Genomic DNA, 27,307 nt, shown 5'->3' on the forward strand with positions numbered 1-27,307 from the left:
TAGGTGACACTTTGAAACCACGTCAATATCAACCACACAGTCCAAAGCCAATCCATTCCTGCCAGCATTGGAGCCATGTAGGGTTGTGGTAATTGTTGTGCTGTATCTGTAAGTATACCTCACCCCTCTCTGATAGGACAAGTCAAGGGTAGAAAACCCTACAGACATGAAACAATAATCATCAAAATGGAAAAAAATGTCACCAAGTCAAATCTTCTAGTGCAAATAATTGAATGTCTCGAATGGAAAAAAGACATAATTTCAGTATTGGTCAGTGAGCATGCATCATATTCAACATGAGCACAAATTGGATTCTCACCAGCACAACTTGAATCACAGAGATTTGGTTTGGTTTGAAAGCCATCACCTCCTGCAGAGAAAATCAGGTAACAAATCTCAGGCATAATGAAAATTAAAATATATAAAAACATTATCTAACAATGCCTGCTATACCTATATCCTGAACACTCACGTCATCTTGACTCTAGTCAATTATGTATCAATGGTAAAATAAATGGTACACCAGGAATGAAAGAAAAGCACACAAGGTAAAAAACAAAAATCATAAAACTCACCATGTAGCAGTAAAAACAATAGTGTAACATTTAGACAATTGAGAAGTAACAAGAAGATAGTCATGGCAATCCTAAATTACGGCAGGTATGGCTGCATCTAAGCCTCCACATGTAAGCGAAATGAAAACCAAGCACTGGTCACAGCCACTGAAAGACCACACTTGTGCATGAGCTCCCACAGTGACCCATGGTGCTCACAGCGACCAATCAGAAAATACCTTCCAAGGGAGCTACAAACACTCACTGAGCCAATCACTTGACACAGTACTGGGCCTCACAAAAAAAGTCTTCTTATTCCCCCCATTAACCTGGACATGCATACGACATGCGCCACATATGCATGGACAAATTAAGTGTATTACAGGAAAGTTAAACAGTTTTAATGCTGGCAGCCCAGCAGCATAATAACTCTATCTGCAGGGACAGATAAGGACACAATAACGACAACACTTATGCAGTATACTAAACATTGTCAATGTTGTTTTACTACAACAATACAATGTATTTGCTTGGGGATTATTTGCCGATAAACACTCCTATACCCACACTGTGAATATCAATAAACCACACACTCAACTTCTCTGAAGATAGCAAACTAGTGGAGAGAGGTAGGCTCCGATCGTGTCTGTGTCTTGTGAAAGAAAACTGTTGAAAGTAAATTTTTAGGGACTAAAGGCTCTTTTTATAACTTTATTTGCCAGAAAGTTGAATGAAAAAGCCCGCCACCGCTCAGCCACGTAGTCGGGCTCAAACTAAATAACCGGACCCATCACGCCTTCCGTTCAAACCCCATCTCCTTCCCCCATCATTACCCAAGCCTGCCACCGACTTTTCAGGACGCACCCGCCGCCGCGGTCCACGCCCGAGCCGCGACGTCAGTCGCTGCGTGCTGCCGGTTGACGCTGCGTTCAGGACCAACCACAAAATGGAATTTTGAGCATTTGCTTAAAACACGGTTAACCTGCTTTCACCCCTAACTTTTAGGTCATGAATTAGTAGTACAATACGTATGCCAAATAGGATGCATTATCGTGTAACAAAAACAAGTATACAGGTATTTTAGTAAACTAGTGCACAACTAGATGCACCGTTTGAGTTTAATATTGGATTTGGGATTTCATATAGGACAGTGACTTAAATGTATTGATTCAATATTCAAGCAATTGTAGTGAAATAATAAAATGTGCCTACAAGTGCGGAATTTAAACAAATGCAAACACATCTCAAGACCTCCATCGTGTTTTATCTGACTGACCCTGAACGCATCTTTAGTCCGGACCAGGGGGCGTAGGTTTGACCGGCTTCTCCGAGGCTCAGACACAATGAACCGACAGACGGTGAGGGACACGCACGTTGGCCTGGAGGCATTGGCACGTTTTTAGCATATCATTCTTCTAATTTGTATCTTTTTTTTGATGAAATTAGTCTCTTTTAAACTACCGACACGGTGTATGGCTTTAACTAGGCTCGGCTGGAAACGGTTGGTTCGTCGAGTTTAATGAAAACGAGGTCAGTCTCAGACTACCGTTAGACCCTCCTGGCGGACTTTTTTTTCTCGTTTATTTTTTTTGTAGATAAAGCCACCGAACAAGACCGATAACAATGTCGTTGACTGCTTCGTCTGATTATTTTGCCGCCGAGTGTCTCGTGTCGATATCCAGCGGTCCTGTCCTCCACAGACCCACCCCGGTCGCCCCCGCCAGTCAGCGGGCCCCGATGGGCCTGCTCCCCGGGGAGCCCGAGGTGTCGTGTGAGGACAGGGAAGTGCGGGAGGCTCTGAGGCTGGAGGGGGCCAACATGATGGCGGTGGCCGGTATCCTCACCGACCTATACGGAAAGTTCCGCCCCATGTCGGCCTACTCGGAGAGCAGCAACTCCTCGTGTGGTGGGGAGAGCGGTTACACCACGTTGTCCGATCCCACCACCCCTACCATGACCCCCTCTGCCACCCCTGTCCCCGGACAGCAGCAGCTCAGGGGGGGAGGAGGCGTGGGGCCCCCGCGGTCCCCGGTGAAGCGACATCAGTGTACTTTTGATGGATGCGACAGAGTTTACGGGAAATCGTCCCACCTGAAGGCACATATCCGGACACACACAGGTATGGAGACACAATTACCCTTTGGTCGCATCAGCAGTTCACATGTTGTGGAGCTGCCTCCGTAAAGTAAGCTCGCGAACCCCGAAATACAAACGTTGTGCCCAACTTGTGCTATGTCGGTGGTAAGCGAGTTATTACAGGACTGTTCTGGAGAAATGTGGGAAGTGTTGTGCTCTTTTTTGGATTAGCTAATGGTAGTGTGGTGGTAGAAAATGTTTTTCGATTCCCCTCGACTTGGTAAAATAACGTGGCCAAACAAAGAGGGAAAGACAGAACAACTCCCCTCAGAGACTGACAAAGAAGTAAACTAACAAAAGAACTGGGCTGGACGTTAAAATCGGTGACGATGGTCTTCCTCCCGCCCGCATTTGCATATGAAATGAACGTAAGATGAAACCTTAACGTCGAGAGCGGAGAGTTTATTGTCGGGCAAAGTTGGCCCTGTTGACGCCAGCAGCAAGTTTAACTGCTGGCCGTTTGGGCTCTTGAGTTTTTTTTTCTTTGGGCATCAACTCCTTTTCCTCGCGTCTGCTAACGAGTTTAAATCGATTGTGTTCTCTGCGACGTGTAAATTATTGATAAATCGTCGGAAGAGAAGCTGCAGAGGGCGCGTCCGATATTGGTTGCGTCACCCCGATGTCTGGATGAACACGCGTTTTAATTTCTTTTTGAATGTTTAGCTGAGGGAAATCCCTGCGCGTGTGGTTGCACCGCACCACGATGCCCGACAGTGCGTTTGCCACGATGCACTAGTTAGGCGTTGTTGGAACTAGATCAACCTGTCCAGATTCAAACGGGTTGAAACGTTAATGTGAATTTCCACGAAAATAAATCGGTGTGTTCAGGGTCAGTGAGAAAGCGCAAACGGATTAAGGGCAGGAAACGGATCAGAGAAACGTTGGTGGGAACGCCCACAAAGAACTGCAACAACAACGTGGCTGGCTTTGTGATCTTGAAAATGGCACCGAGCATCCTCCTCGCTTATCCTGGTTGTGCTCATGTTGCCTGCAAGAGATTAAGGCTAGTAGTAGTTTAGCAAGACTAATCTGGAGAATCTAAAGCCTGGACATGTTTTGTCACGTATTTATTAACAATGTAGAGATTTTTTTGTCTCCACCACATTTTATAAAAGTAATGCCAGGCCTTAGATTTGTGAACCTAATTGGTATTACATAAACTCAGTTACACTTTACTCGTAGTCACACATTTCTGACTGATATTTTAATCACGGTACATTTATTAAAGGAAGAAAACAAACCTGTTTTGCTACACGTTGGGGGTAGAAAGAAAATTATGATTTGATCTTGAAGGAACAAAATATAACAATACAGTGACTATAAAAGCACAAATGTAATTTGTATTGAGTATATGATGTATTAAATAATACAAATAAATGCACAATTGAGAAATTAATTAGATGTGGAAAAAAATGTGTCAAATATTTATAATCGATTATAGTTTGATAATTTGCAATCATTCCTGTTTCATTGGGAGGATTTACTGCTTTTCTTATTTTTCTGTGTTAGTGAATTGAATAGTTTGTGGGTTTGAACTGTTGGTTCGACAATCATCTAATTGAAGACATTACCATGTGCTTTATGACATTGCAATGGGCCATTTCACTATCTTTTGAAATTTTAAAGACCCAATGATTTAATCAATGTTTGTAGAATTCTGCAGATTTCCGTTAATGGGAATGGGAATATATATATATATATATGTATATATGGCTGCTATTTCACCGATGAACTGCATTGGTGCGACACATGTTAGTTTTAACAGTTGTACAGAATGGGAATAGGTGATGGTCTCCCAACGGTTAGTAACATATCTTAGCAATCAAAAATACAATCTGATGCATTCTTGTGTTGTAAAGCTAAGCTAGCTATGATACATGATATGGTGGTAAATGGTTGTGCCCTCTCTTCTCTGCCTCCACGCTGCAGGTGAGAGGCCTTTCCCATGCTCCTGGCCCGACTGTGAAAAGAAGTTTGCCCGCTCTGATGAGCTCGCCCGCCACACCCGCACCCACACGGGGGAAAAACGCTTTCTGTGCCCACTATGCGATAAGCGCTTCATGCGCAGCGACCACCTGATCAAGCATGCCCGTCGCCATCCTGACTTCAAGCCCTCCATGTTGGGCCGTAACAAGGGCACGTCCTCCTCTCCCAGCTCGGTCCTGCACCATTAGAATGGCTTGCGTTGGGTTTCCAGAAGGTCACAGTGGTTTCATGTTAACCAGCTACAATCAGATCCACTGATTAGGCTTTAGCATCGCTGTGTTGTACTCAAAATTGCACATTACACACACATACACACCACACACACACACACGCACACAGACAGACAGAGGGCTGGATGCGAGGTTGAAGCCTTTTCCTCCCTCCATCAACATTGATGATTCATGTAACCACTATCCATCTGCTTAACAGAACGAGGGTTGGGTACCTGGAATGCTCCAAATCCATAGAGGTGGGGATTCGTTGAGAAATGTGCTTTTTGATTCCACTTATCGTTTCCTGAAAACTGAGTTTGGACCTAAGCTCTTCATTTACATTTCCGGTTACACGTGTCTCAAAGTACGTGTATAATGTTTACAAAATGACGGACTGGAGCTAGTTTATAAAAGTGCGGCTACGCTTCAGACAAGACCATAATTATGCACGGAAATTGAATCACTAAATGAAAATACATTCATGCGAGGGTAAACAGTCTGCCTAATATGACAACTCATTTATGACGGAATGGTTTGAGAATCAAACATTTTAGATGTCCTGTATCATGACAGTTAAACTAAATGAAACATTTTTTATTGATCACATAACCAGTCGTTTGTTTCCTTAGTCCACTCAGTTACTTACAGGAAAAATCAATTTACTTCATCACATTGATGCAAAACTCCTGTAAACCTAATTATACCATAAAGCCGTCGTGCTCATTGATTGCCTCACAATGTTTTCGGGCTTTATTGCTTCATAGAGCAAAATCAAATGGAAAACCATTAAACTTGGCTCAATTAAGATTATTTATAAATTTTCATTTTTTAACCAAGAACAAATTGCTAAAACGTTGTCATTTATTACTTGCATATGGCAGACTAGACCTACAAATAAATGTGTTTTCCACTTTCAACATTTTGGTTTCTTTTCTTACTCAGGATTCGATTAGAAAGGGAATCATTAAGCAGATTTGAATCGATGAACCCAACCCTAACAATAACTACATTTTCTCAAAAACTCACAACTTGCAGGGATTTTTCAAATTTTCTGTAACAATCTTCACACTCATCAAAAGCCAAAACTCCTCGGTTTTCATGTGGTTCATTTGTAGATTGTTGTTCTGCTCTTCAGTTCCATTTATTTACCATGAGTAGCACAATGTTGTGATGTTAGGTAGCGAGGCAGTGACTAGGAGCCTTTTAGATAATTTTTTTTAGCTTTGCTCATTCCATATAAAAGTTTTAGTTGTGACATATTCTTTCATTTCTTTCTTGCATTGGTAACCATCATTGAATGAATTTTATAATATTTTCTATACATCCAATTTAGTGATCAAATGTTGATTTTTGCCAGAAAGTGGATCAAACTACAGGAGCAGTTTGCACGCCATCCTTAAGTCTAGATCAGTTATCACTCATGAAAGGCTGGCACATAATACACAGTAGTATTATGTCTAATACTGATGCAAATGTACATAAGCTTTAAGCTTCTAAAGTAGATAAATGCTAATGCTACTAGCAGCAGAATTAACATGTGATGAATTGTAGTCCTTATATTAGGGGTAACGGTATACTCTTGATAGGATGGCATTGCCTGTGAGTGTCGGTGTGTATGTATTTTTTTATTTACATTTTTGTTAGCGACAGAACTGGGAAAAGTATACTATGATGTCAAACTATTTTTTGTGGGGAAAAAGATGACATGTTGAGCTTGACTTTCAGCCTGCTGCCTTCAAAGTAAAAGTCTTCATCCCACTCGTCAGGGATGTGAAGCCAGGCGGCAGAACGCATTTTAGGATCAGGTGTGCCAGGTTGTTCTCTATGGTTTAAGTTTCAGCAGCAAAATAACCAGAAGTCTAACCTGACCTTTATTAAAATGCACATTTTGACTTGTAGGTGTCATTGAGCCAGCAGGCACGTGTGTACGGAATATAGCCAATGTTGTTATTGGTTACGCCTGTGCTTGACAAGTCAAAATATCCAATGCAATAAAGACGCGTTTCACTGTTGGAAAAACAGTTGAAGATGTGTGGAGAACCTGTTCATTCTATTTTAGGGAAACTGACACCTAAATATTCCTATATGCCAAAAAAAGTCAATCAGCCATGTAATTCAGGAAAAATAACATTCATCAGCAGAACTCAAGTAATTTAGATATTTCAAATCTATTCAATGACTTCCAGTATCCTGGTCTGATTATAGAGGTAGAATCATTTATTTCTTTTTTTGGTGATGTTTCCACACTGTTTGTCCAGCGCATGGACATCTTCCTTTATCTCAGTGAACAACACTTAAAGCCTTAAACTGTCATAACTACTTCGCACCATGTTTACAGTTGGATCCTTGGAGAGGTATATATGCCCGCATGTGGGCTCATCACAGATACTCATTATGCAATATGGCACTTTTTTCTTACAGGTGTATTTGGCTGAATAGTGTAATGGCTTGCACTGTTACTATCTACGAGCAAGCGCTGTGGAACTCGTGTGTCGATAACCAATGGTTTGTAAAACCGCCTTTTTGTCCGAGTTCTTCAGAAAGCGTGATACAATAAGTTTGTGGTAGTTTTCATTTGTGTGGCGTAGTCATCCAGACCATCTCTTGTGATTGAATATGTCTTTTTTTATTTTCTATATACAGTAGATCTTTTGACTTGGACTCCTCCACATTCAGACTTCTGCCGTCTTCCTCATTCATGTGTCAAACCCTCTTTGCCGTTTCACTGTTGATCTCATTTCCATGGGAGCTGAACTCTGGAGTGAATGTGATGCTTTGAAGTTTTGTACACATTTCTTTTTCGGAAGTTTGATCTGTTGACAGTTTTCGGTTGCTGCTGGCAGTAACGACACATGGACTGTTTAAGGAACACACACAATATATTCAAAGCTATAATATCACAATAACAACATACCTCACTGATTATTTTTTTTCTATCGGTGTCTTTACAAAATCCATCCCGACTCTTTCAGAAAGTCCTGAATAGCCATCAAACCTTGGATTTCAGAAATGAGTTGGCATCAGCTCGATGGTGTGCTATGTACCGTGCCCTTATCTTGTCTTTATATGCAACATCACTACTACCTGTACAGCAGCAGAATTTCATTTTTCCTGCCTCAATGAACTTCTGTTGTTAAGTCAGTAGCAAATTAATCTCTGGGATAAATCAAGCCCAGCCGGAGTCTTGGTGGTCCAGGGAAAGACTCGCTGCTGCTGCTCAAAGGGTATTCAAATGTAGAGAACAAATATCTAAACTGTCACTTCACTGCAGATGGAAAAAGCTCAGTCCAAATCCTTTAGTTCATATCGCTGAATGTGGCTTGATGACAGACGAGCGTTGTCCACTTTGGATTTCATTTTTTGCTGATGGGCTGAGAAAGAAGATGCCATGATTTTGCTCGTCACCACACTAATTCAGATATGCACATTGTACAAAAATGGATGTTTTTTTAAATTGATGCCTACTTTTTACATTAATGTAATTTTTAATAACTTGTCAAAGCTTTAGTTAAGGTAAAGAGGAGGAACTGTGGAACTAAATAACTGCTGCAACAAGTCGTTTTGATATTTATATTCTCAGGTGTCTTACATTTTGAGCATTGGGAGTTTCAATATTTCCTGTGCAACACCTAAGTACAAGCATGTTTTACTTCTTTTGTTGTGCTGATTAATTTATTCCAAAAATGTGTGTGGTTTAAATATTCTTTTCATTAGTCATTTTGTGATTTGGAACAGTGCTAATATAAAATGTTCCATTGTTTGCTTGACATGATAATACCAGTGCTTTTTTAAGAATTAAAACATTTAAGTTGATTTCTGCTCATCTGTTTTTTCCCCCCTTCTGCTCAATGAGGTATAATATACTAAATCTATATTATTTATTTGCCTGATCAGACCAACACAGAATGGAGTTGTGTTCAGGAGTTTACGGTGTCAGCTGACTTGCTGTTCGGTCCTATTTTCTAAACAAATTGGTCACGTGGCGTCACCATCGTTGAAATGACATGTCGGTGACATATTGACCCAGATCTGCATTTAAGGCGGGTTTTGAACTTCAATATTAGTGGCAGCAGGGTTGTATTATTTTATCCAAGTGCTTTCCAAAGTTTGTATTCATACGTTATATTTGTGTATTTCTGCCACAATAGCAAGAAAAGTTCCCGGTTTCTTTTTACAATGTCCTCATTTTAACAAAATGTGCGACATGTTCAAACAACATTTTATTGGGTTTAGCAAATTATGTTTTTCCAGGGAGCCTTTCTTTCTCACAATATATACTTTTATGTAGTTATCTCACACAACCTAGATATTTATTCAGCCCATTATTAAACAAAATGTCCTGTTAAACACATCACACCGGACTCATTAGAACAAAACATGTATCACTTTATTAATAACATGATAACGTGATAACGATGGCCAAAGAGCAAAACCTCCTATCTGAAGAATTCACTTTTTTGAGAATACAAAAAAAGCTTGTTTTCTTGCAGAATGCTATTTATTAAAGATACCCAATACATAATACACAGAGTGCAGATAAGAGGTTTTTCCTGGATCATTTTGCAGACAGTAGGTTTTTTACTTTGCCCATGGATATGTTTTATGACTTCCATCTCATTAGTATGTCAGCAAGAGTTGTTAACATGAGAGACCGTCTTAACTGGGAACTAGATACACAAATGCAGATCAGAAACTGGTTTATTTTTAGCCTATCACCAAAACTACGTCTGATGTCAAAGAGTTAAATAGTTATTACATGTCAACTATTAACCTTGAATAGATTTTACTTTTGGAAAGACACTTTTATTTGCCTTGGTCTCGACAGGTGGTCCTGATGTGGGGAAGGCTGGGTAACCATCAGACGGCTCTCTGGGGCCCAGAAGCTCCAAACCAATTTGAATGAAAATTGGTTGAAATATACCACCATATAGTAATACCCAATATCAACTGAGAAGATTAGGGTCGGGCTTGAAAGGCAGTTTTTATACCATCATTTCAGTTTTGTACACAAGTTTTTCAGATGAACACAGAACATCTGCTCCATTTTAGAACAACTGTTCACATTGCATCGAGAAGGGGAGGAGTTGTGTTTAATAGGGGCGCAGTTGCTAATTTGTACCCCTGAGGATGTCCAAGTCCCCCCAGAGTCTGTCTTTGTTTCCACTGACAGGAGAGTCACAAGTAGAGAACCTTCTGTCTCCGTTTCACCGTCGGTTTCCTCAGCCACGTCGTCCAAGATGGTGGAGGTCTCTGTCGGCGAGCCGGTGTAGGTGTAGTGTGTCGGGAAGAGCACCAGATGCTCCACTGGAAAGGCTCTCAGGTCCCTCTGCTCATAATACTGCATGTATCGGTCTCTGAAGAGGCGGGAGGTTGACATAAAGACAGACTGAAGACAAAAGGCTCAAACTAGAATTCAAAGCATGACATTGTGATACACACACGGTGGCTGAGACTCACTTGGGGTGCTTGTTGAACATGACGGGTAGGAACTCATCAACAGGCAGCATTTTGTTCGGGGGCTTTCCTTTCAGGAGGATCTGGGCCCCATTCAGTGCAACATGCACAACGTCCCTGACATGAGGAGCCGCTCAAGGCCCAGCCTCTGTACGTTTCCCATGATAGTCACCAGCCTGCTGCAAAACCTGGGCTCAACTCTCACGTCACCCTCCAGCAGCAGTTCCTGCTGCACCACCTAGGGGGAGACACGGAGCAGCAATCTGCGCTGGAAGGCCGAAACCTCTTGTACTGTCACGCTTCATCAAACCGCCACACCAGCTTCCTGCGCTAAGCTAGGTCTGGCTTGACACGTCTACAGAGCTTCCTGTTTCCAGATGTTGTAGTGGCCGAGGAAACATGGGTCTCGGTACCCGTGCAGCATGGTGATACCCATGGCCTGCAGCTGGGAGGAGTTCAGAGCTCTGTGGACAACACAAGGAAACATATTTCCTCACTGTCAGTCAGCTGTAATGCCTTTAATATGTTCTGACGGGTGAAGCCTCATTTTAACTGTTCTACAACAATAAAACGAAAGACACTAATTCAAATGTCAGCATTAAAAGGTGCTTGAAGGTGTGGTTTTTAGTTTGGGTTACCTAATATCTTTGATAAGGTTGCCTATTATCAGCCATCAACTGGGCTCTCATTACAAAATGCATTCAGCTGTCCATTAATACTTGTATCACCTTATTTAGGTGTTTTCACAAGCTCCAGTACCTCATACCTTTGTTGACCCATCAGTGGTGTATCACTTCCTGCTGGTTGAGCTTCAGGGCCTTTTATTGCTGACCACATTAATCTGACCGGTTGTTGGTTGTCTTTTCTTGACAGTAACACCATGTTGTCAGCTGTGTGAATAACTTCCTGAAATCACTTTATTTTTCTAGAAAACCAAAAATTCAACGAAGCAACTGAACACAACAACATAACACTGGTGAGCGAGATGCACAATAAAACTTGTGATGTGGTGAAGCAGAGTCCACCCTGGAGGTTCATACTGTGTCTTGGAATGCAGGAAGTGTCCAACATGTTGACTCTTCAGGGAGGCATTTAAGAATGAAATAGTCAAAATAATGCAGATCTTCATAATCTTCATAATTGTGATTACCCGTCCCTTCCACTAGGGGTCTGGGTCCTGTTTGCTGATGAGCCACACCTGAGCCTGGAGGCTGCTATAAAAACACCTGAAGACAGAGGTCGCTCCCTTGATTGGCTACTTTTGTTTGTTCAAGCTAGTTGTGTTATTCTTTAAATAATTGTCTATCTATCGTTTATAACTTGTCTCAAATCCCATCCATGTTGCAGGTGAGCTGGGTTTTTAACATAATTCAGGCTACTAATACATCTGTATGTCCCAATATGCATTAGAAGGTATTTTGTTGTATCGAAAGAGCTTTATGTGAGTGGTAAAAAGTAATGTATCCGTTTAATATGGTCAAAAGCTACAGAACAAGCGGGTAACTAGGCCTTGAGTTACAATTGTTTTGTGTGCTGCTGTTACAACACAGACACGAGTGTTAATATAATCGAAAAATATGATATGAATAACTCCTTCAAAGGGATATCAGTATTTTGTATACTTTTTACATTTTGAGAATACCTTATGGCGCTAACAACTTTGATTGCTGGACCTTTACTTGTCATAGAGTATGGTTGCAGTTGGTGATGATATTCCACCATTGCCTAATGACAACTCTCACTGCATCATACTTGCCGTGCACGGCTTCTGTGGGTGTGGTGCTGATGCAGAGGACCGCCAACCAACTCAACAACTGGTCCCCGTGGCCTGAGCGGCGCTTCAGATTGATCAGAAAGATCTGGAAGTGGAGGAGAATGAAATATCCTTTCACTCTATCAGCTCTCCTTCACCAGAAGATATCTCTTTAGCTATAACACATGTATTTGTACCTCATCGAATCCCCTCTTTCCTGGCCCTTTAGCACAGTGTGCACACACTGAGACGGCTCCACACTGTAGGCAACTAGAAAGTAAAGTTACACATTCACATTTCACAGGAAGTTCAGCAAATGTGTCTTTTCCCATACAGACTTTTAGTTAAAAGGGGATTTGTTGGATCAGTTCAACATCGAACTGATATGAACGGTCAACTAAGAAGGAAGAACAGGAAGTGAGAGGCAGTGGGCTTTCACAGAGGAGTGTGGCATGTGTCAGCACTGTGAGACACAAAGACCAAAAGCAAAGTGAGCAAAGACAAAGAAAGAGAGGTTTGCAATTCCTCCTGTTATTTAGAATGAATGATCAATGATATAGTTACTACATGATATGCACATTTAGTGGAAGTGCCCTATGTCAGTGTGTGGGTAAAATTCTCTTCTTCTTCTTCTTCTTCTTCTTCTTCTTCTTCTTCTTCTTCTTCGTGAAGAAAACGAAGTAGTCACAACTGCATATTGTCTGTCTACACGTCATTAAGTTAAATTCCATTATTGTTAAGGAGAATGATAATAAAGTTCATCTTGTTTACGTTCTATAGTGATTCTAATTACCAAGAGTACCATGTTATATGGTACTTTAACTATCACTATGCTTTATTGAAGATGTCTAAGAAATGAGGTGTACTCCAATTAGATGGGAACAAAATTATCAAATGTTTCCTCTTTGTTGCACTTTGAAATACATCTCCCTAAATGTAGTGTAGTTTGTTTGATTTGTTTTAGGATTAACATAGGTGTAAACAGAGTATATAGTATATACTATGAATATACACAGACACTAAAACCAAACAATCAGAAACATTTTAGAAAAGAATAAAACGTGAAGAAATGCATAATTGTAATGCCACCTCTGGCCTTGCCCTTGTTTGTGTCAGGATACTTCCAAAAAGGGACTCTGGATCAGTAATATGTTAAATTGGCACAAAATAGGCTCCATCTTTAATATCATTTACATTGCCAATGATTTATATCTATTTGAGTAGGGATACATATAGTGTCTATCTATCTATTTATTTATCTATGTATCTATCTATTTATTTGGGTTGTATTTTATATACAAGCACACACGCACAATAAAAAAAACAATGACATCATAATCTATAAAAACGATATTATAACAAAATAATACCATAAAAGGAAAGCATTTGAATCAATTTACCATTAATGGAAACTAAATAATTGGTGTGCCCTTCCCCACTCTCGCTTAAAAATAAAAGAGTAATATTTTCCACCCGGACGATTTACACTGTAGCACAGCAGCAGACCTGAAAACACAGCTCTCTGCGGCTCGTGCCGGCGGCAGCACGTGTTTCATGAGACGCTCTTTGAGTCTTTTCGTTCACTAAATAAAATGTCGGGAGCGTCAAACAGAGCAGACGTGACGGAGAAACATCCGAACTGGATCCTCCAGCATCCGGCAGTGAGTGTTGGTGGATCCCGGGGCAGCGTTCAGAGTGCTGTTGCTAAATCATGCAAACACACACACACACACACACACACACACGCACGCACACACACACGCAACAAATCAATCTGTATTTTCTTCTTGTTTTAGTATCAACACATGAAGAGTCTGGAGCTCGAGGACAGTGCACAACTACACGCAGCTTTCCTCGTGCACATGGATCTGACTGAGGGTCAGTTTGACACGATGTTTGAAGAGTTTAGCAGGAGCTATTGTTTTGTTGTGTCAACAGAGAGGAACTCATCAACAGGGTGATATTATTTCTTGAATATGAATTTTTTTCTCACACATAAATCTACTGGGCTTTAACAAGTTGTGTGTTCACTGTAAATTGTATCTCCCATCATTGTGGTTAAAATGCTGCTTCAGCATAACACGACATAATCACGATGAATAAATGAAAAACCCATTCACTATATTTTTCCTTAATTCCTTTAATTTGTCTAAGACATTGAGGGAGAAGAAGCAGTGGAATAAGCCTCAATGTGTAGTAGATTGTGAACTCCTCGGGTTATTAACACGTCCCAATTTCCCCAAAACAATACTAAGTGGTGTCTTTGTGCTCTCACTCTAATCGTGTGGTTCTTGTCCTCCGCAGTGCGTCAGTGGAAAGAGGTGTCTTGTGTCAAGAGTCCCGAGCTGCAGCTGATTTTGCTGGAAGGGAGGGAGAAAGAAGGAGCACCCATGCAGACGGTTCTTCCACTGCCTGCTCACCGATCTCTGAGCCACAGAAGGTAACACGACACCGGGGAAGCTCTCCGGCGTACTGCCCCGTCCTCCTTTCGGTCTCGACACTTATACCATCCCAACGTGTCTCCTCTCTGCTGTGCAGCATCCGTCACGTGCTGGACCGAGGCTTCCCCATGCTGCTGTGTGCCGTGGCTTCTGACTCCACCCTGGTCTACCAGAGGATGACCGATGGGTTGGTAACACCCGACCCTCCCGCCGGCCCCTTCCAGGATTTGGGACGTCGGCAGCACCGGAAGAGACAGAAGAAGCACTGACCAGCTGGAGTGTGGCGGCATCTTGATGTTGTTGGTGAAACATGGGACAGCAGAGTGGACGGGCCGTCGGTCAGTTGGTCTGTCAGTCCGTCTGTGTAAGCTCCTCCTGAAGGTGGACAGAGAGCAACATGGCAGCAGGTGCAAATGGACCAAACCACAGGGCCCGTATAGGTGCTCTTAGTAAGAAACGGCTATTTTCAACCCGCGATGTCGAGTTCAGGGGTTTGCAACTTTTTGGTTTGTTATTTGTTAAAACCGTTGACCCATTGTCAGAGGTCAGATGTTGACTAATTGCAAACCTGTAACGTTTCAGAGACGTGTTGTTGATGTGCTCACACAACCGCCCACCGGGCAGCATGAGGTTACCTGCCTTCCTCAAAACATTCAGGTGGGACCTGATGAGTCTGAGCTCCACGAAACCTTTCAGAAAAAGACCCTTGACCGACGTGAAGAACCTAAATGGTGGTGTCTACGGTTACGGCTGTGACTAACACCAGAAAAGTGAACATTAAATAAATGCAGTAAGTGCCATTTAAGTTGTCTCTTGTCGACGGTGGCAACAAGTTTATTCTAAAGTTTATTTTCATGCATTCACTTTTTGTTGCCTTTAACTAGCTGACTGATCTAGAGTCATGGCCAATTTGATTTCTAATGTATTTCCTGTTTGTTGAACATACTCGTCTTCCTGGCTGGTGGTCCAGTGCTGGAGAGACACACGATGTCACGGTGGCACCCTGACTCAAGATATTCATGTTTACTGCCCATTTTCCAGAAGAGACTATATTCCTACTGTTTACATGCTCATGGACCTGAATACTCCTTGAGTTGTCCTCATAGTATGCCGTGTTAGATGATTCATTTAAATCACTCCGTCATAATGTTTGAGCAGGTGTGTTTGCCTGTCGACCAGAAATGTGGGCTTTTATTTTTGGCTTGCCTCTCTGCTCCAGACGTACAAACGAGTGAGTTTTTAATGTTGGTTTGTGGACAGTTTGTTTACAACAGACGACATTAACCCCCAATTAAGACGTAAGTTATATTCCAAATGTGTCATTTTAGTTCACGTCTTAATTAGAAAAGGCGTCATTCAAAATGATATCCTGAATTTTTCGGTCCTTTTCATTCGTGTTACTTATTATCTTTATGATAAAGTTGCCTGTTATCAGCCATCAACTGGGCTCTCATTACAAAATGCATTGAGCTGTCCATTAATACTTGTATCACCTTATTTAGGTGTTTTCACAAGCTCCAGTACCTCATCAGTGGTGTATCACTTCCTGCTGGTTGAGCTTCAGGGCCTTTTATTGCTGACCACATTAATCTGACCGGTTGTTGGTTGTCTTTTCTTGACAGTAACACCATGTTGTCAGCTGTGTGAATAACTTACTGAAATCACTTTATTTTTCTAGAAAACCAAAAATTCAACTGAACACAACAACATAACACTGGTGAGCGAGATGCACAATAAAACTTGTTATGTGGCGAAGCAGAGTCCACCCTGGAGGTGCAACACGGGACAGATAGTGGAGCAGTGGATGCCATGACCCCGCTGTGTGAGTGTGAGGACGTTAATGGTGCAACATGTCCGAACCAAAGGAGGGACTGGGCGACATGAGACGGATTACAACACTTCAACCCTGAGCCTTATTCAACATAATACTCTACGTCATAGCAGAAACAGACATGGACAGACAGGCGGACACTGGACTGGCCAGCGGACTGTAGAAAAGAGGTTCATACTGTGTCTTGGAATGCAGGAAGTGTCCAACATGTTGACTCTTCAGGGAGGCATTTAAGAATGAAAGTCAAAATAATGCAGATCTTCATAATCTTCACGTTGAGAGTCCACGAGAGCGCAGGTTGCTTCTGTTGTTGTAAATGTTTATGTGCAACAGTTTGAATGTTTCAAAGGTTTATAGGACGACTGGATAGCAGTCATGTCGACTGACCTTCCAGGACTTATCCAAAGAGGGAAAGAAACACACGTGTTACTCCCAACCCCAAACTCTGTCATCCTGTAATGGCTTCATTAAGGAAGTAAAACCTCAATAACTTAAAAATATTAAACCATCTTTGATTTGTGTTCCTTTCCCATTTGGTTGATGTTTTAGCAGGAACTACTGTGGTGAGCAGGAGGGCAAAAAGGTGCTTGATTCAAGTTGCTAATCCATTCTTCTCAGGCGCGTACAGACAAGGGGCGGTCCATCAGGAACACTGCGATGACACTTCTTTCACACCAGCGCCGATGGGTACTCGACCACGGAGCAGCGCCAGGTCCTCCTACTCAGAGCAGTAGTCCTGGCCCTGTAAACAAAACAGATGTCAGTCTACGTTAGATTTTCAGTCTTAGTTGATGTATTGCATATGCCGAAGGCTCACACACCCTACAAAACAATAAAAGTGAGAAAACTGTGTGTCTGGGAACAGAGGAGCGACTGAGGGTCAGCAATGTACTCAGCTGTGTTATCACTAGCAACTTCTACTGGCTGGGGGCCTTGAAGAGTAGTGAGTGAGCAGTCAGCTGGCAGATTAAAACACAATAAACGGGGCTTTGAGAACAGGTGGTAATGTATGCAGCAACCTGGATCATGTGATCAAAAGATAAGTATAATAGTGGAGGCCTTATACTCCGATAGCCATGATATCATTTTCCACTTAACATTTCTGCCACAAAACAACGTGACTCATTAAGAGGCCCAGTTTACCCAAACCAATCCTCCGGTTGACCAGATCCAATCGCAGAGCAGCACTCAGTGCAACATGTTTCCAACAACAGTGGAACAGGACACGACAGATTGAGGCTTTTAAAAAAAAAAAAATTTAAGTATGGCATCTGCTGTGTCCCCACTTGCTACAGATGTGATGCAGTGATAGGATTAATCTCCATTATGTAATTTAACAGAAGCTTTTTGTGAAAATATGGAAACTAAAAAAGGACTCCAATGATGGTTTGTCATTTCTTACTTTTTCTATTTTCTCATCCAACATCCTGAAGAATTCCTGCTGACTCTCTGAGGAATGGATGCTCCTGCAAAGCAAAACGGTACAGCGGGTTAGAGCCTTGCTGTATTACTAGAACAAAACAGACAAACCACTAATACACACCATATAAATACATTTAAATGATATTGTAACCGCGCCATCAGTCGGTGACACTTACAAAATCTTCCCATTTCCATTTGACCCCGTTTCATCCATATGTTGACCTTTACCAAGGAGAGCACTTTTCTCCTGCAAGCACACACACAATCAACCATAAGTTGTCTTATGATCCCATTATTCAGCAGAATAGAAAACAGCATGAGACACAGCACACAATTAACTAAATACATGTACAAATTAGTCATCAAAAAGGATTAACATGACAAATGTGTGGTGTTAATACAAAAGTTTTTCCTCAACATGCAGATGTGTGATTACAATGTTTATGCTATTAATTATTTAAATTAAAATGGTACTATTTTTACAGATGCACATCATTCTGTATAGTAGATGTCTCATTATAGACATGATAAAAGACATAAAAAGAGTAAGTTAGCACCACGCACTGTGCTGTCCTGGCCGCCCATGCTGCCCTCTTCTCCACTGATGTACTTAACTTTCTCCACTCCTTTCATCTTGTACTCATCTGTGGCAGAAAGGAGCACAACTCTTATTAATACGTGACAGCAGAGGACGACACATTCACAGGACAATCCTCCGGGCCAACAGTTCTCACACTTGGCAAAGTAATTCTGTGCTTGAGTTCTCACGCTGCAGACTAAATCCTCTCCTAACAATGGCTGGCAAACACACATGAGCTGGCAGCCGGATTCTCCTCTTTTCTCTTTTTCCTCACACATGCACGGCCCCCTCCTCTAGAAGGAAATGGAAATATGGTAACGATGCGTGGTGCCTGATGGACTGATACAGTTATAACACATTATTATTTTAGCTAACAGAAAGACAGCTCGCCAGTTAGTCGTTTGAAAGCTCTTTGAATCATGGCAAAGCATTGTGCAAGTCTTTGTCAAATTAAGTTTGCATTTACACTATTTTATTATTAACATGCACACTAACATTATTATCATTTTTAATATTATTATTATAAGGAGTAGTTGTAATATTAGATTTTTGAAATCGAAACTTTTCTTGACAGTTGAGTGTTTTACCAAAACATATACAATATATACTGTTTGTATAGTAATATAATTACAAGGAGAGCTGGAATAATTTGATGTGCTTAATAAACCAAAAAACAACTGAAAATGAAATGGCAATAACCTGTTGCAGCTTCTACAATGTGAGAATTAATAGCTTTTAAATATAATTGTAAACTGAATACCTATCCAACTAATCAATAGGCCCTCCATTATCTTGAGAGTATGAGAATCATTATTCAATACTGATAAAAAGGTCTTAACCCTTGTGTTGCCTTCGGGTCAATTTGACCCGATTCAATGTTTCACCCTCCTGTCGCCTTCGGGTCAATATGACCCGATTCAATGTTTAACCCTCCTGTTACCTTTATATTTACTAACATATTTTACCCTTGAGGTCAATATGACCCCAGCTATTGAAATCTCCAGAAAATTATTAGAATTAATATTGTTTTCCAAGTTTAAGTGTGAGGTACTTTATGTTTGTTTGTTGACTCCCGAAAGAACACCGACATTAAACATTGAATCGGGTCAAATTGACCCGAAGGCGACAGGAGGGTTAAATATTGAATCGGGTCAAAATGACCCGAAGGCAACACAAGGGTTAAACTATTGAAAGAAGAATCATCCACACAGTAGATTATTATCATTGTATTGAGCATAGCCATATCCATATCTATATATAAATGTGGCTGAATAATAAGGGAACATACATTTCATGATATTGATTAATTTTGGCAAATACCTCATATTCATCAAACAGTCATTCTGACTCCAAATTAAAGCAAGAATATCAAGGAAGTGGAATATCAAGTGTTAATGGCGGTGCATTGGAAATGTGATCAAAAGTGAACAGACTGACCCGAGAGGAGGTCCCCGTTGCTGTGGGCTCTATTCTGGCCCTCTTCTCCGTTGGGCACCGCAGACACTTGCTTGGTGGAGGTGCAGCCCATCTCCTCCTCCTCAGCTGCTCTCCTTCTCACCCCTGAGCATTACAGGCACACCTGGGGGACGCAGGTATGAGGCAGTGACACAGTGTGGTTGTGTGCGTGTGCGCGCGTGTGTGTGTGTGTGTGTGTGTGTGTGGGTGTAGATCAAGACCCCACAAGCTGACCAGCCTCTGATCACAGACAGGCCCCTTGATCACGGGTTGGTCCGTGGGGGGAATCATCTGAGGAGCATGTGTCCACACAGAGACATCCAGTGGAGAGTGGGCTCTCTAGAATTAGCATTAGCTCTCAAAGGACAAGAAGTAAACTAGTGTCCATTTCGCAGGAACTCCAGCTTGGGAATCATTCTTTTTACTTTCTTTTTTTTAACAATAAATTAGTTATGAAGAGCCCCACCCCAACGTTCAAACACGCAGGCATCCCCAACCTCTTCTGGGAAAGACCGTAAAATAGCCAGTGTAGTCGGGTGTGAATCACTCACACACACACGCACACACACTGGTCTGGGGAAACCAGTAATCAGAACGTGCGCGTGCTTCTGTCAGCTGCAGCGCAACAATGAGGCCTTTCAAGCTGGAAGGACACCACTGTGCCAAGCGAGCCGCCGGCTCATTTCTGCTCGTGAATAGGGGTTTCTGTGGCGCTCAAGTGGATTAAAGTGTGGTCCCATCTCCACCGGTATATGGACCTGGAAGAGCCGCAGCAATGGCTAACATTACGATGTCTTTAACCAAGTCACTAGGTAGTTATTTGCATCAGCTCTGGAAAATGCAGAGTGATTAAAATCCATATGATATGATCTTAAACGCACTTACTACTCAGCCGAGTCCAACCGAACCGCACACAGCACTACCTCCTCACATGTGAACATGGAGAGACACAGGCTGCACTATAAACGGTGTTTTACTGGGCTAACTCGTACAATGATAGGCAAGCCAATAAGACACGAGCGGGCAGAGGAAAATGCATTCCCTTTAAACTAAGTAATATAAACCTTCGTCTCATTTCACAACATCAGAGAGACGGGACAGCGATCAGGGTTCCTTAAACAATAATAACAAAAGAAGGTGCGAAAAGAGCAGCCATTCTACGGCCAGCAGGAAGCGCCGAGGCGGTCTTGGCATGTAGGGAACAAACGAACAATAGCTAAATGAAAGGGACAACAACGGGGCATAATTACCTCTCCGGTTTGTCCATGGTTCCTCTGGTGTTAGTTCAGAGAGGCTTCACTCCTGAGGCAGGACGCAGACCGCATCTGCACCTCTCGGCTCAATACAGACATCAGCAGTCGAGATGCAGTCAGTACGTCTGCCAGCTGTCTGGCCGGGGCTCATGGCCCGATACTCTGGTAAAGTGATACATTAGTGGCAACCTATTAGAAAATAGGGAAGCCAGTCAGATATTTCCCAAATAAAAAGAAATAGTTTTAATGCTATTATTTGTCGGTGCAAAAAACTGTTTTCATACGATTTTTGGAAGCATCCTACCTCCGGGCGATGGAAAATTGACTAAGAAGTTGAATTTCCCTTGTTGCCACACGGACCGAATTAACCGGCGCACCAGGAACTTCGTCCAGCTCATTCCTACGCATCATCAAAGTTGACAGCGGAAACACAGCAAGGTTTTTTCTCAAGTTTCAGTGTCTCAGAGAAGAACTGACAGTGGACGTCTGCGGTTATTGTCCTCCGTAAATATGACTTCACTCACGATCATCACGCGGCTCACGGACGGACTTCCGCTCGCGGCGTCCATACAGGAGGATGAAAAGGTTTGAAGCCTGTCTGGAGAGCACTCACCAGACTCCATTCAGAAAGAGGGATAACGACTGCTAGCTTCGTTGCATTGACTCAAAGAGAGTTAAGACGTTAATGTATTGGGGCGTTTGTCATATCATATGGTCATCGATGGAGCATTAAGAAATCAGCTAACAACGAAAGTTACATTTCTACCGTCCCTATGGAACAGTATTGAACTCAAAACAGCTGTTGAAGTCAAAAGAACCAATTCAAACTTTAGCTAAATATAACTAGAATGGGCACTCTGTAGAGCGCATACCTTCGCATATCACAAGATTGGGCATTGAATTATGAACATTTTGGCATTAGTTGCATGCCAATTGGATATAAATTGACCGCACTATGGTAAAAAGAAGATGTTGACCTTTTCATGACTTTGACCCGATCGATTCCAAAATCTAATCAGATTGTTCCCGGATAATAACCAATCATCCCACCAAATTTCATGCGATTCAAGAAGATGTTGACCTTTTCATGACCTTGACCTTTGACCCGATCGATTCCAAAATCTAATCAAATGGTCCCTGGATAATAACCAATCATCCCACCAAATTTCATGCGATTCGGTTTAATACTTTTTGAGTTATGCGAGGAACACGCATACAAATAAATAAATAAATACACGGTGATCAAAACATAACCTTCCGCATTTTCAATGCGAAGGTAATAAAAGTGTTTATAGTCTGTTTGGATTGGATTAAATGTATTGTCATTGCTAGAGTACAGGTACAGAGGCAACGAAATGGCAAGATTTGAATGTTGAGACGTGTATCCATGTATTGTAATTAATGTAATGTTGATTCTAACGTAATGTACAACTTTACTTAATCCAGTTCTGACTACAACCTGTTTTTCTTATCAGTCAGGAAGAGACCTCCAGCACTACCAGAGCCAGGCCAAGCAGCTGTGCCGCAAGCTGAATGCTCAGAGTCCGGACCGCTGCACCCTGGAGGCTGGAGACATGAACTTCCAGTGAGTTACCATAAGCTCAAAGTACTAATGATCGTGAGTGATATTGCATATCATAAAAAACAATAACCACTGAATTGGACTGAACTTGTTGTGCTTTCAGCTACTTAATAGCACAGGGTGTGTGCTACCTGTTCCTCTGTGAGGCTTCATTTCCCAAAAAAATGGCCTTTGCATACCTTGGAGAACTCCACAATGAATTCTATGAGCAGTATGGAAAGAAAGTAGCCACAGTGACAAGGCCATACTCTTTCATTGAGTTTGGTAAGACGATTTGAGATCCGGCACATTCAAGAAAATGTTTGGTCTTAAACTTTATGCAAAAAGAACAGAATCCTTAACTAAGCTTATGTCATGCATGTATTGTTCCAGACACGTACATCCAGAAAACAAAGAAGTCCTTCATCGACGGCAGGGCCAGGAGGAACTTTGGCAGTATCAACACAGAGCTGCAGGATGTCCAGAGAATTATGGTGGCAAATATTGAGGAAGTTCTGCAAAGAGGAGAATCTCTTTCTGGTAAGTAGAGTAATACAAAGTACACCTGCACGAAACACAACGGACAAATCACCAAGAACACAGAAATCAATAAATGTTGTTACCTCTTTGTGAAACATTTAGTTCAGTGTATCTCTGAGGTGTTGATTGTACTTAAGTCAATATGATTGACAATGTGTAAGTGTCCCTGTAAATCGTTCCCTACTTTACTCAGTGTTACATCAGCACTGTGACGTAACTCGATGTAATGTACATTATTTGCTTGGTAAATATCAAGTTCATCTTTATTTCCCTAAGCTCTAGATACAAAAGCCAGCAATCTGTCCAGCCTGTCGAAGAAGTACCGCAGCGATGCCAAATATCTCAACACCCGCTCCACGTACGCCAAGGTGGCTGCTGTGTCCGTGTTCTTCATCACACTCATCATCTATGTGCGTTTCTGGTGGCTCTGATGGACTATCAACGAGGACTTTGTGGGTGCTTCTTTTTGGAAAAGCAAGAGCATAAACTGATCCGGTTCAACTTGTTAAATACCCGGGTGCCTTAAAGGGTTCGAATACGGACGTTCCCCATTGAAGGTTAAAATGACTTCTATGCTTTACTCAGCTTTGACTCATGCCGTGTAGAGTATAAACTGAGCCACAGGTCTGTGATGGACATCTCTATGTATTGGAGCAAATGCTTCGTGGTGAGTTCATGTTTACTGGAATATTGAGACCAGGGCGTTGATAAATTAACAAACTGGAAATATGAGTTTCAGTATTTGGGGAAACAAATGTATGACTATGCAGAAGTTCTGTGAAAGTCTTAATACTGTGATAAAAGAATGTTTAATGTAAAAGTTTACATTGTAGCAAGTCTGTGGAAAATATTATTTATCAAATTGTATTTCACAGCTGTACTTATGACATGCTATGTTAATATCATGAAGAGGAAACGGTCCTCTTTATGCTATGAACCAGCATTTCCATGATCACAAACATACATACTATGTGAAGCCAGCTCATGTTCACACAAATAACACAATATGAAAAAAGGGTGTGTGTGTAGTCACCTACACAACACTGAAAGCTGCTCTGTACAGGGAGATGACTGACAATGCTCAAGTAAACTGAGACTTAAATAGAGAAAACTACTGTATGCAGGTGATGGTGTCAGTCACAAATGAGTCTTGGATGAATCCACATATTTTGGCTGGTTATTAGATCCGTACATTTTTACAACAAAGAGGTGTTTGGTGCCGAAAGTAAAGCCTTGAAGGTTCTTCAGATAAAACTCAAGTTATTGACAGGTATTTTCGTCTCAGTTTCCGAGTTGAACTGTTGCCTCTGAGTAATTCACTGTGAGCCTGACAGTGTGCAGAGCTCCTCTGTGCCCTGCAGCAAAGTTTTGTTGTTGTCTTGCACCCGAGTCTCTGACCCTGGATGTGCGCACACTTGGTCCATCCTCTTGTAATTATTCATGCCACCGCCACAGGAGCAAAGTGCGTGTCCCTTTCCTGACCTCCAGGGTGACGGATGGATGATAAACAGGCTTATGCCACCAGATCAAAGTCGTCCCTCTGCAAAAGAAACACAGTGGTTGCTAAACATCAGCTCAAGACACGTGGAGCTTTCATCACAGATTCAAACATGTTGGTAATTTGCATTGAAACAAAAGACGTGTAGCAGATGCCAGAGCAGGAAACTCACCTCCTCATTATAATTCATGACATGCTGCTTGATCTTGGAAGAGTCCACCCAAGTGACAAAATCTTCCATATTTCTGGAAAAGGTGGCAGTGTTTAGTTAGTATTTGACCACTTGAGACGCCTTGGCACATGCATCTATTCTGCTCTTTCGGTTTCTGCAGAATGCATTAAGTTCTGCATTAAGTTGTTCAGCACAAATTATGAGAAGACCAAACTAAATGTGGTCACTGACCTTGTGACGAGGAATGCTGGGTCTGTGACGATGTCTGTGCCAACACGCACATCTGAGACCGAGTCAAGGTCAAAACTAGTTTTCCCCTCGGACATAGACAAAACTAACCAATCATTCAAAGGAAATTCAAGACGTAAAACTTGACTTCCAAAATATAAACTCTTGCAACAAGGAAACAATGAAGGATACGTCCTTGTTCGATGAAGGTGACGGCGGTCTTTAGGTTCTGAGCCATACGGAGCTTCATCACGATGGTCGGCAGCCTCCTCCTGCAGGAGCCAGGAAGGTGAAGTGAATGACAGACCACCGCAGTAGAGATGAATGTTCTGGTTTTGTTGTTGTTGCTTGTACGACATTTTATGTTTTGATCCATATGTGTGTGTACTCTGTGTGCCTGTAGTAGTTGGGAGGGGGCGGGGTTAAAGGGTTAGGGGAGGGGCCGTCCAACTCCTCATCTCAGAGGAGCCTACAGACCTCGGTCTTTGGACGGTCCTCCATTCGTACATTTTTTCTGTTGTTAATGTCTGTCAGTATGTACACGTTATGTATGTACTTATGGAAAATAAATTACTTACTTACATTAAAAGGAATCTATTTAAATGTTCGTGGGATGATTTACCTGCAGAATGAAGACGCTGTGACTTTCTCTGTGAGGGACAGATTCTGTCTGGTGGGCAAGAGACCAACACCGTACCTTGTGTGAAGAAAGAAGAATATTATCAGGTTTGTTCTTGTGATTTTAAACACATAAAGACTGCCCCAAACAGCAAAGGAACACTAACACCACTGTGTGTCTGCTAGGAGCCCCGTTCCATGAAGCAGCATTAGTGATCCAGGAGGACTCACAAAGCTGATTATCAACTGGCTAATTCCACTCTGGGTCTTCCTGTTCATGGTGATCTCCACTCGTTAAAGTGACCCATCTTCTCGTTACAGGGAAAATCCAAGTGAAAGGGATCAAAGCCCAAAAGAGGAGATGGATAACCCACTGATTCTGCTTCCCGATTCAGACGCGGTAGGTGTCGACTGAAAAGTTAGAAGATGGATGATGTTGTCGTGGGTCACAATATCCCACCGGGAAACTCACAGTTTTTCTAGCAGTTGGTGTGTGCACTGAGCTCTGAAGCCATCTTTCTCGTCCATGTCTCTGATTTTCTTGGCCAGGTCTCTGATGTTTCGACTCAGCTTGTTGTACCTGAGACCGAGGAGAAGGAAAATTGGTACTGTACACGACTATAACATCCATCGTCAGCTGCTTCACTTAAAACAAATATAATGTCTTCACTCAAATAACAAAAGGTGTATACGCTCTGTTAACTGGTAACAGGACATGTCACGCGGCATGTACAATAAGAAGATATAACGTTACATGCGTCTTTAGAGTTTCCACCTCGCTATTCCGGCTACATTTAGTTTGACTTTAAACAGACACGTTAGTCTCGGTCGTTACTCAGCGGTCCGCAGCCTCTTCACACACACGTCGTTGCTTACTTGGTGTAGTCCTCTCTCTTCTCGATGTGGTACTTCCGCAACACTTTGACCTCGTGCAGGTTGTTGTCCACTTCCCAGTTGATGAAGTCAACCTTCTTCAACAGCTTCTGCTCATGGTACTTTAATTTACGAACCATTTTTACAAAAAAACTTCCGCTGGACTTAATATAATATATTTACAAGACGCTCCCACGAAGCAGGCTGAAGCGGAAACACGTGTCCTTCTTCTTCGACGATCGTATAACGTCGAACGTCGAGTCCACGCGCGCTGCAGCGCCACCTACCGCCGCGCAGCCGCATTACAGCGACATATTCACAGTGTTTCCTGTCTTTATCCACCAATTATATCTTCAATAAAAACAAATTTGGAGCGGTCTTTCAAAATGACGTTCAAATATTTTATACATTACATTATTTTGTTTGTTTTGTTGTTTGTTAAGGTGCTGAACGATACAAGGTAGAAATGGAAACCCATGCCTATTAAGATTCGTTGATGCGTAATTTTCTCAGCTGATTTATATATGATATTGTTCACCGCCATAAACTTCGAGGATATCAACATATCAGTCCAACCACATCAGTCTTAGCGCTCAATGTTATCTAAAGAAACTCATGTAGCCGGCCACAGATGTTGAGCTACTCTGATTCACTGGTTGCGTAGATGACATTTCTGTTGAGGATATTTTGTGAATGTTCATTTCGTTCCGATAGGAATTGTTATAATTAGCTGTTTTGTG

At 42.0% G+C, this 27,307-nt stretch overlaps 5 protein-coding genes across 5 annotated transcripts; 3 read left to right on the forward strand and 2 right to left on the reverse strand.

Moving 5' to 3' along the window:
* Window positions 1–1,928: 1,928 nt before the first annotated feature.
* On the forward strand, window positions 1,929–8,701 carry zgc:153115 (uncharacterized protein LOC768186 homolog). The gene is made up of 2 exons (XM_056421553.1): window positions 1,929–2,673; window positions 4,620–8,701. Exons 1-2 carry the CDS (start codon window positions 2,178–2,180, stop codon window positions 4,862–4,864), a joined length of 741 nt encoding a protein of 246 aa, XP_056277528.1. The 5' UTR covers window positions 1,929–2,177; the 3' UTR covers window positions 4,865–8,701.
* A 4,903-nt stretch (window positions 8,702–13,604) lies between these two features.
* Window positions 13,605–15,336, forward strand: tsen15 (TSEN15 tRNA splicing endonuclease subunit). The gene is made up of 4 exons (XM_056421063.1): window positions 13,605–13,756; window positions 13,892–13,973; window positions 14,400–14,535; window positions 14,634–15,336. Exons 1-4 carry the CDS (start codon window positions 13,688–13,690, stop codon window positions 14,803–14,805), a joined length of 459 nt encoding a protein of 152 aa, XP_056277038.1. The 5' UTR covers window positions 13,605–13,687; the 3' UTR covers window positions 14,806–15,336.
* An 844-nt stretch (window positions 15,337–16,180) lies between these two features.
* On the reverse strand, window positions 16,181–21,385 carry zgc:55943 (uncharacterized protein LOC406337 homolog). Its single transcript, XM_056421064.1, has 6 exons — window positions 21,075–21,385; window positions 19,807–19,948; window positions 18,354–18,433; window positions 17,966–18,036; window positions 17,770–17,833; window positions 16,181–17,109 (listed from the first exon to the last, which is right to left on the reverse strand). Exons 2-6 carry the CDS (start codon window positions 19,895–19,897, stop codon window positions 17,086–17,088), a joined length of 330 nt encoding a protein of 109 aa, XP_056277039.1. The 5' UTR covers window positions 19,898–19,948; window positions 21,075–21,385; the 3' UTR covers window positions 16,181–17,085.
* Window positions 21,386–21,481: 96 nt separating this feature from the next.
* sec22ba (SEC22 homolog B, vesicle trafficking protein a) lies at window positions 21,482–24,003 on the forward strand. Its single transcript, XM_056421060.1, has 5 exons — window positions 21,482–21,662; window positions 22,553–22,662; window positions 22,763–22,923; window positions 23,032–23,178; window positions 23,455–24,003. The coding sequence occupies exons 1-5, from the start codon at window positions 21,588–21,590 to the stop codon at window positions 23,607–23,609; spliced, it is 648 nt and encodes a 215-aa protein (XP_056277035.1). The 5' UTR covers window positions 21,482–21,587; the 3' UTR covers window positions 23,610–24,003.
* imp3 (IMP U3 small nucleolar ribonucleoprotein 3) lies at window positions 23,969–26,774 on the reverse strand. The gene is made up of 7 exons (XM_056421061.1): window positions 26,571–26,774; window positions 26,167–26,274; window positions 25,699–25,773; window positions 25,269–25,348; window positions 25,080–25,131; window positions 24,849–24,921; window positions 23,969–24,718 (listed from the first exon to the last, which is right to left on the reverse strand). The coding sequence occupies exons 1-7, from the start codon at window positions 26,705–26,707 to the stop codon at window positions 24,692–24,694; spliced, it is 552 nt and encodes a 183-aa protein (XP_056277036.1). The 5' UTR covers window positions 26,708–26,774; the 3' UTR covers window positions 23,969–24,691.
* Between the last annotated feature and the right edge of the window lie 533 nt (window positions 26,775–27,307).

The sequence above is a fragment of the Pseudoliparis swirei genome, chromosome 8 (assembly GCF_029220125.1).
Source record: "Pseudoliparis swirei isolate HS2019 ecotype Mariana Trench chromosome 8, NWPU_hadal_v1, whole genome shotgun sequence".
Taxonomy (NCBI): domain Eukaryota; kingdom Metazoa; phylum Chordata; class Actinopteri; order Perciformes; family Liparidae; genus Pseudoliparis; species Pseudoliparis swirei.

What these genes read in the sequence shown, in the direction of transcription:
- zgc:153115 (XM_056421553.1), top strand. Translation starts at nt 2,178, where the DNA reads ATGTCGTTGACTGCTTCGTCTGATTATTTTGCCGCCGAGTGTCTCGTG. An exon ending in ACATATCCGGACACACACAG is followed by an intron (nt 2,674 to 4,619) that starts GTATGGAGACAC and finishes TCCACGCTGCAG; the next exon opens with GTGAGAGGCCTTTCCCATGC.
- tsen15 (XM_056421063.1), top strand. Translation starts at nt 13,688, where the DNA reads ATGTCGGGAGCGTCAAACAGAGCAGACGTGACGGAGAAACATCCGAAC. An exon ending in GCACATGGATCTGACTGAGG is followed by an intron (nt 13,974 to 14,399) that starts GTCAGTTTGACA and finishes TGTCCTCCGCAG; the next exon opens with TGCGTCAGTGGAAAGAGGTG. An exon ending in CGATCTCTGAGCCACAGAAG is followed by an intron (nt 14,536 to 14,633) that starts GTAACACGACAC and finishes TCTGCTGTGCAG; the next exon opens with CATCCGTCACGTGCTGGACC.
- zgc:55943 (XM_056421064.1), bottom strand. Translation starts at nt 19,897, where the DNA reads ATGGGCTGCACCTCCACCAAGCAAGTGTCTGCGGTGCCCAACGGAGAA. An exon ending in CAACGGGGACCTCCTCTCGG is followed by an intron (nt 18,434 to 19,806) that starts GTCAGTCTGTTC and finishes TTTCTGCCACAG; the next exon opens with ATGAGTACAAGATGAAAGGA. An exon ending in AATGGAAATGGGAAGATTTT is followed by an intron (nt 17,834 to 17,965) that starts GTAAGTGTCACC and finishes TTTGCTTTGCAG; the next exon opens with GAGCATCCATTCCTCAGAGA.
- sec22ba (XM_056421060.1), top strand. Translation starts at nt 21,588, where the DNA reads ATGACTTCACTCACGATCATCACGCGGCTCACGGACGGACTTCCGCTC. An exon ending in ATACTCTTTCATTGAGTTTG is followed by an intron (nt 22,924 to 23,031) that starts GTAAGACGATTT and finishes GTATTGTTCCAG; the next exon opens with ACACGTACATCCAGAAAACA. An exon ending in AAGAGGAGAATCTCTTTCTG is followed by an intron (nt 23,179 to 23,454) that starts GTAAGTAGAGTA and finishes TATTTCCCTAAG; the next exon opens with CTCTAGATACAAAAGCCAGC.
- imp3 (XM_056421061.1), bottom strand. Translation starts at nt 26,707, where the DNA reads ATGGTTCGTAAATTAAAGTACCATGAGCAGAAGCTGTTGAAGAAGGTT. An exon ending in ACAGCGTCTTCATTCTGCAG is followed by an intron (nt 25,349 to 25,698) that starts GTAAATCATCCC and finishes TGGCTCCTGCAG; the next exon opens with GAGGAGGCTGCCGACCATCG. An exon ending in CACCTTCATCGAACAAGGAC is followed by an intron (nt 25,132 to 25,268) that starts GTATCCTTCATT and finishes ACTCGGTCTCAG; the next exon opens with ATGTGCGTGTTGGCACAGAC.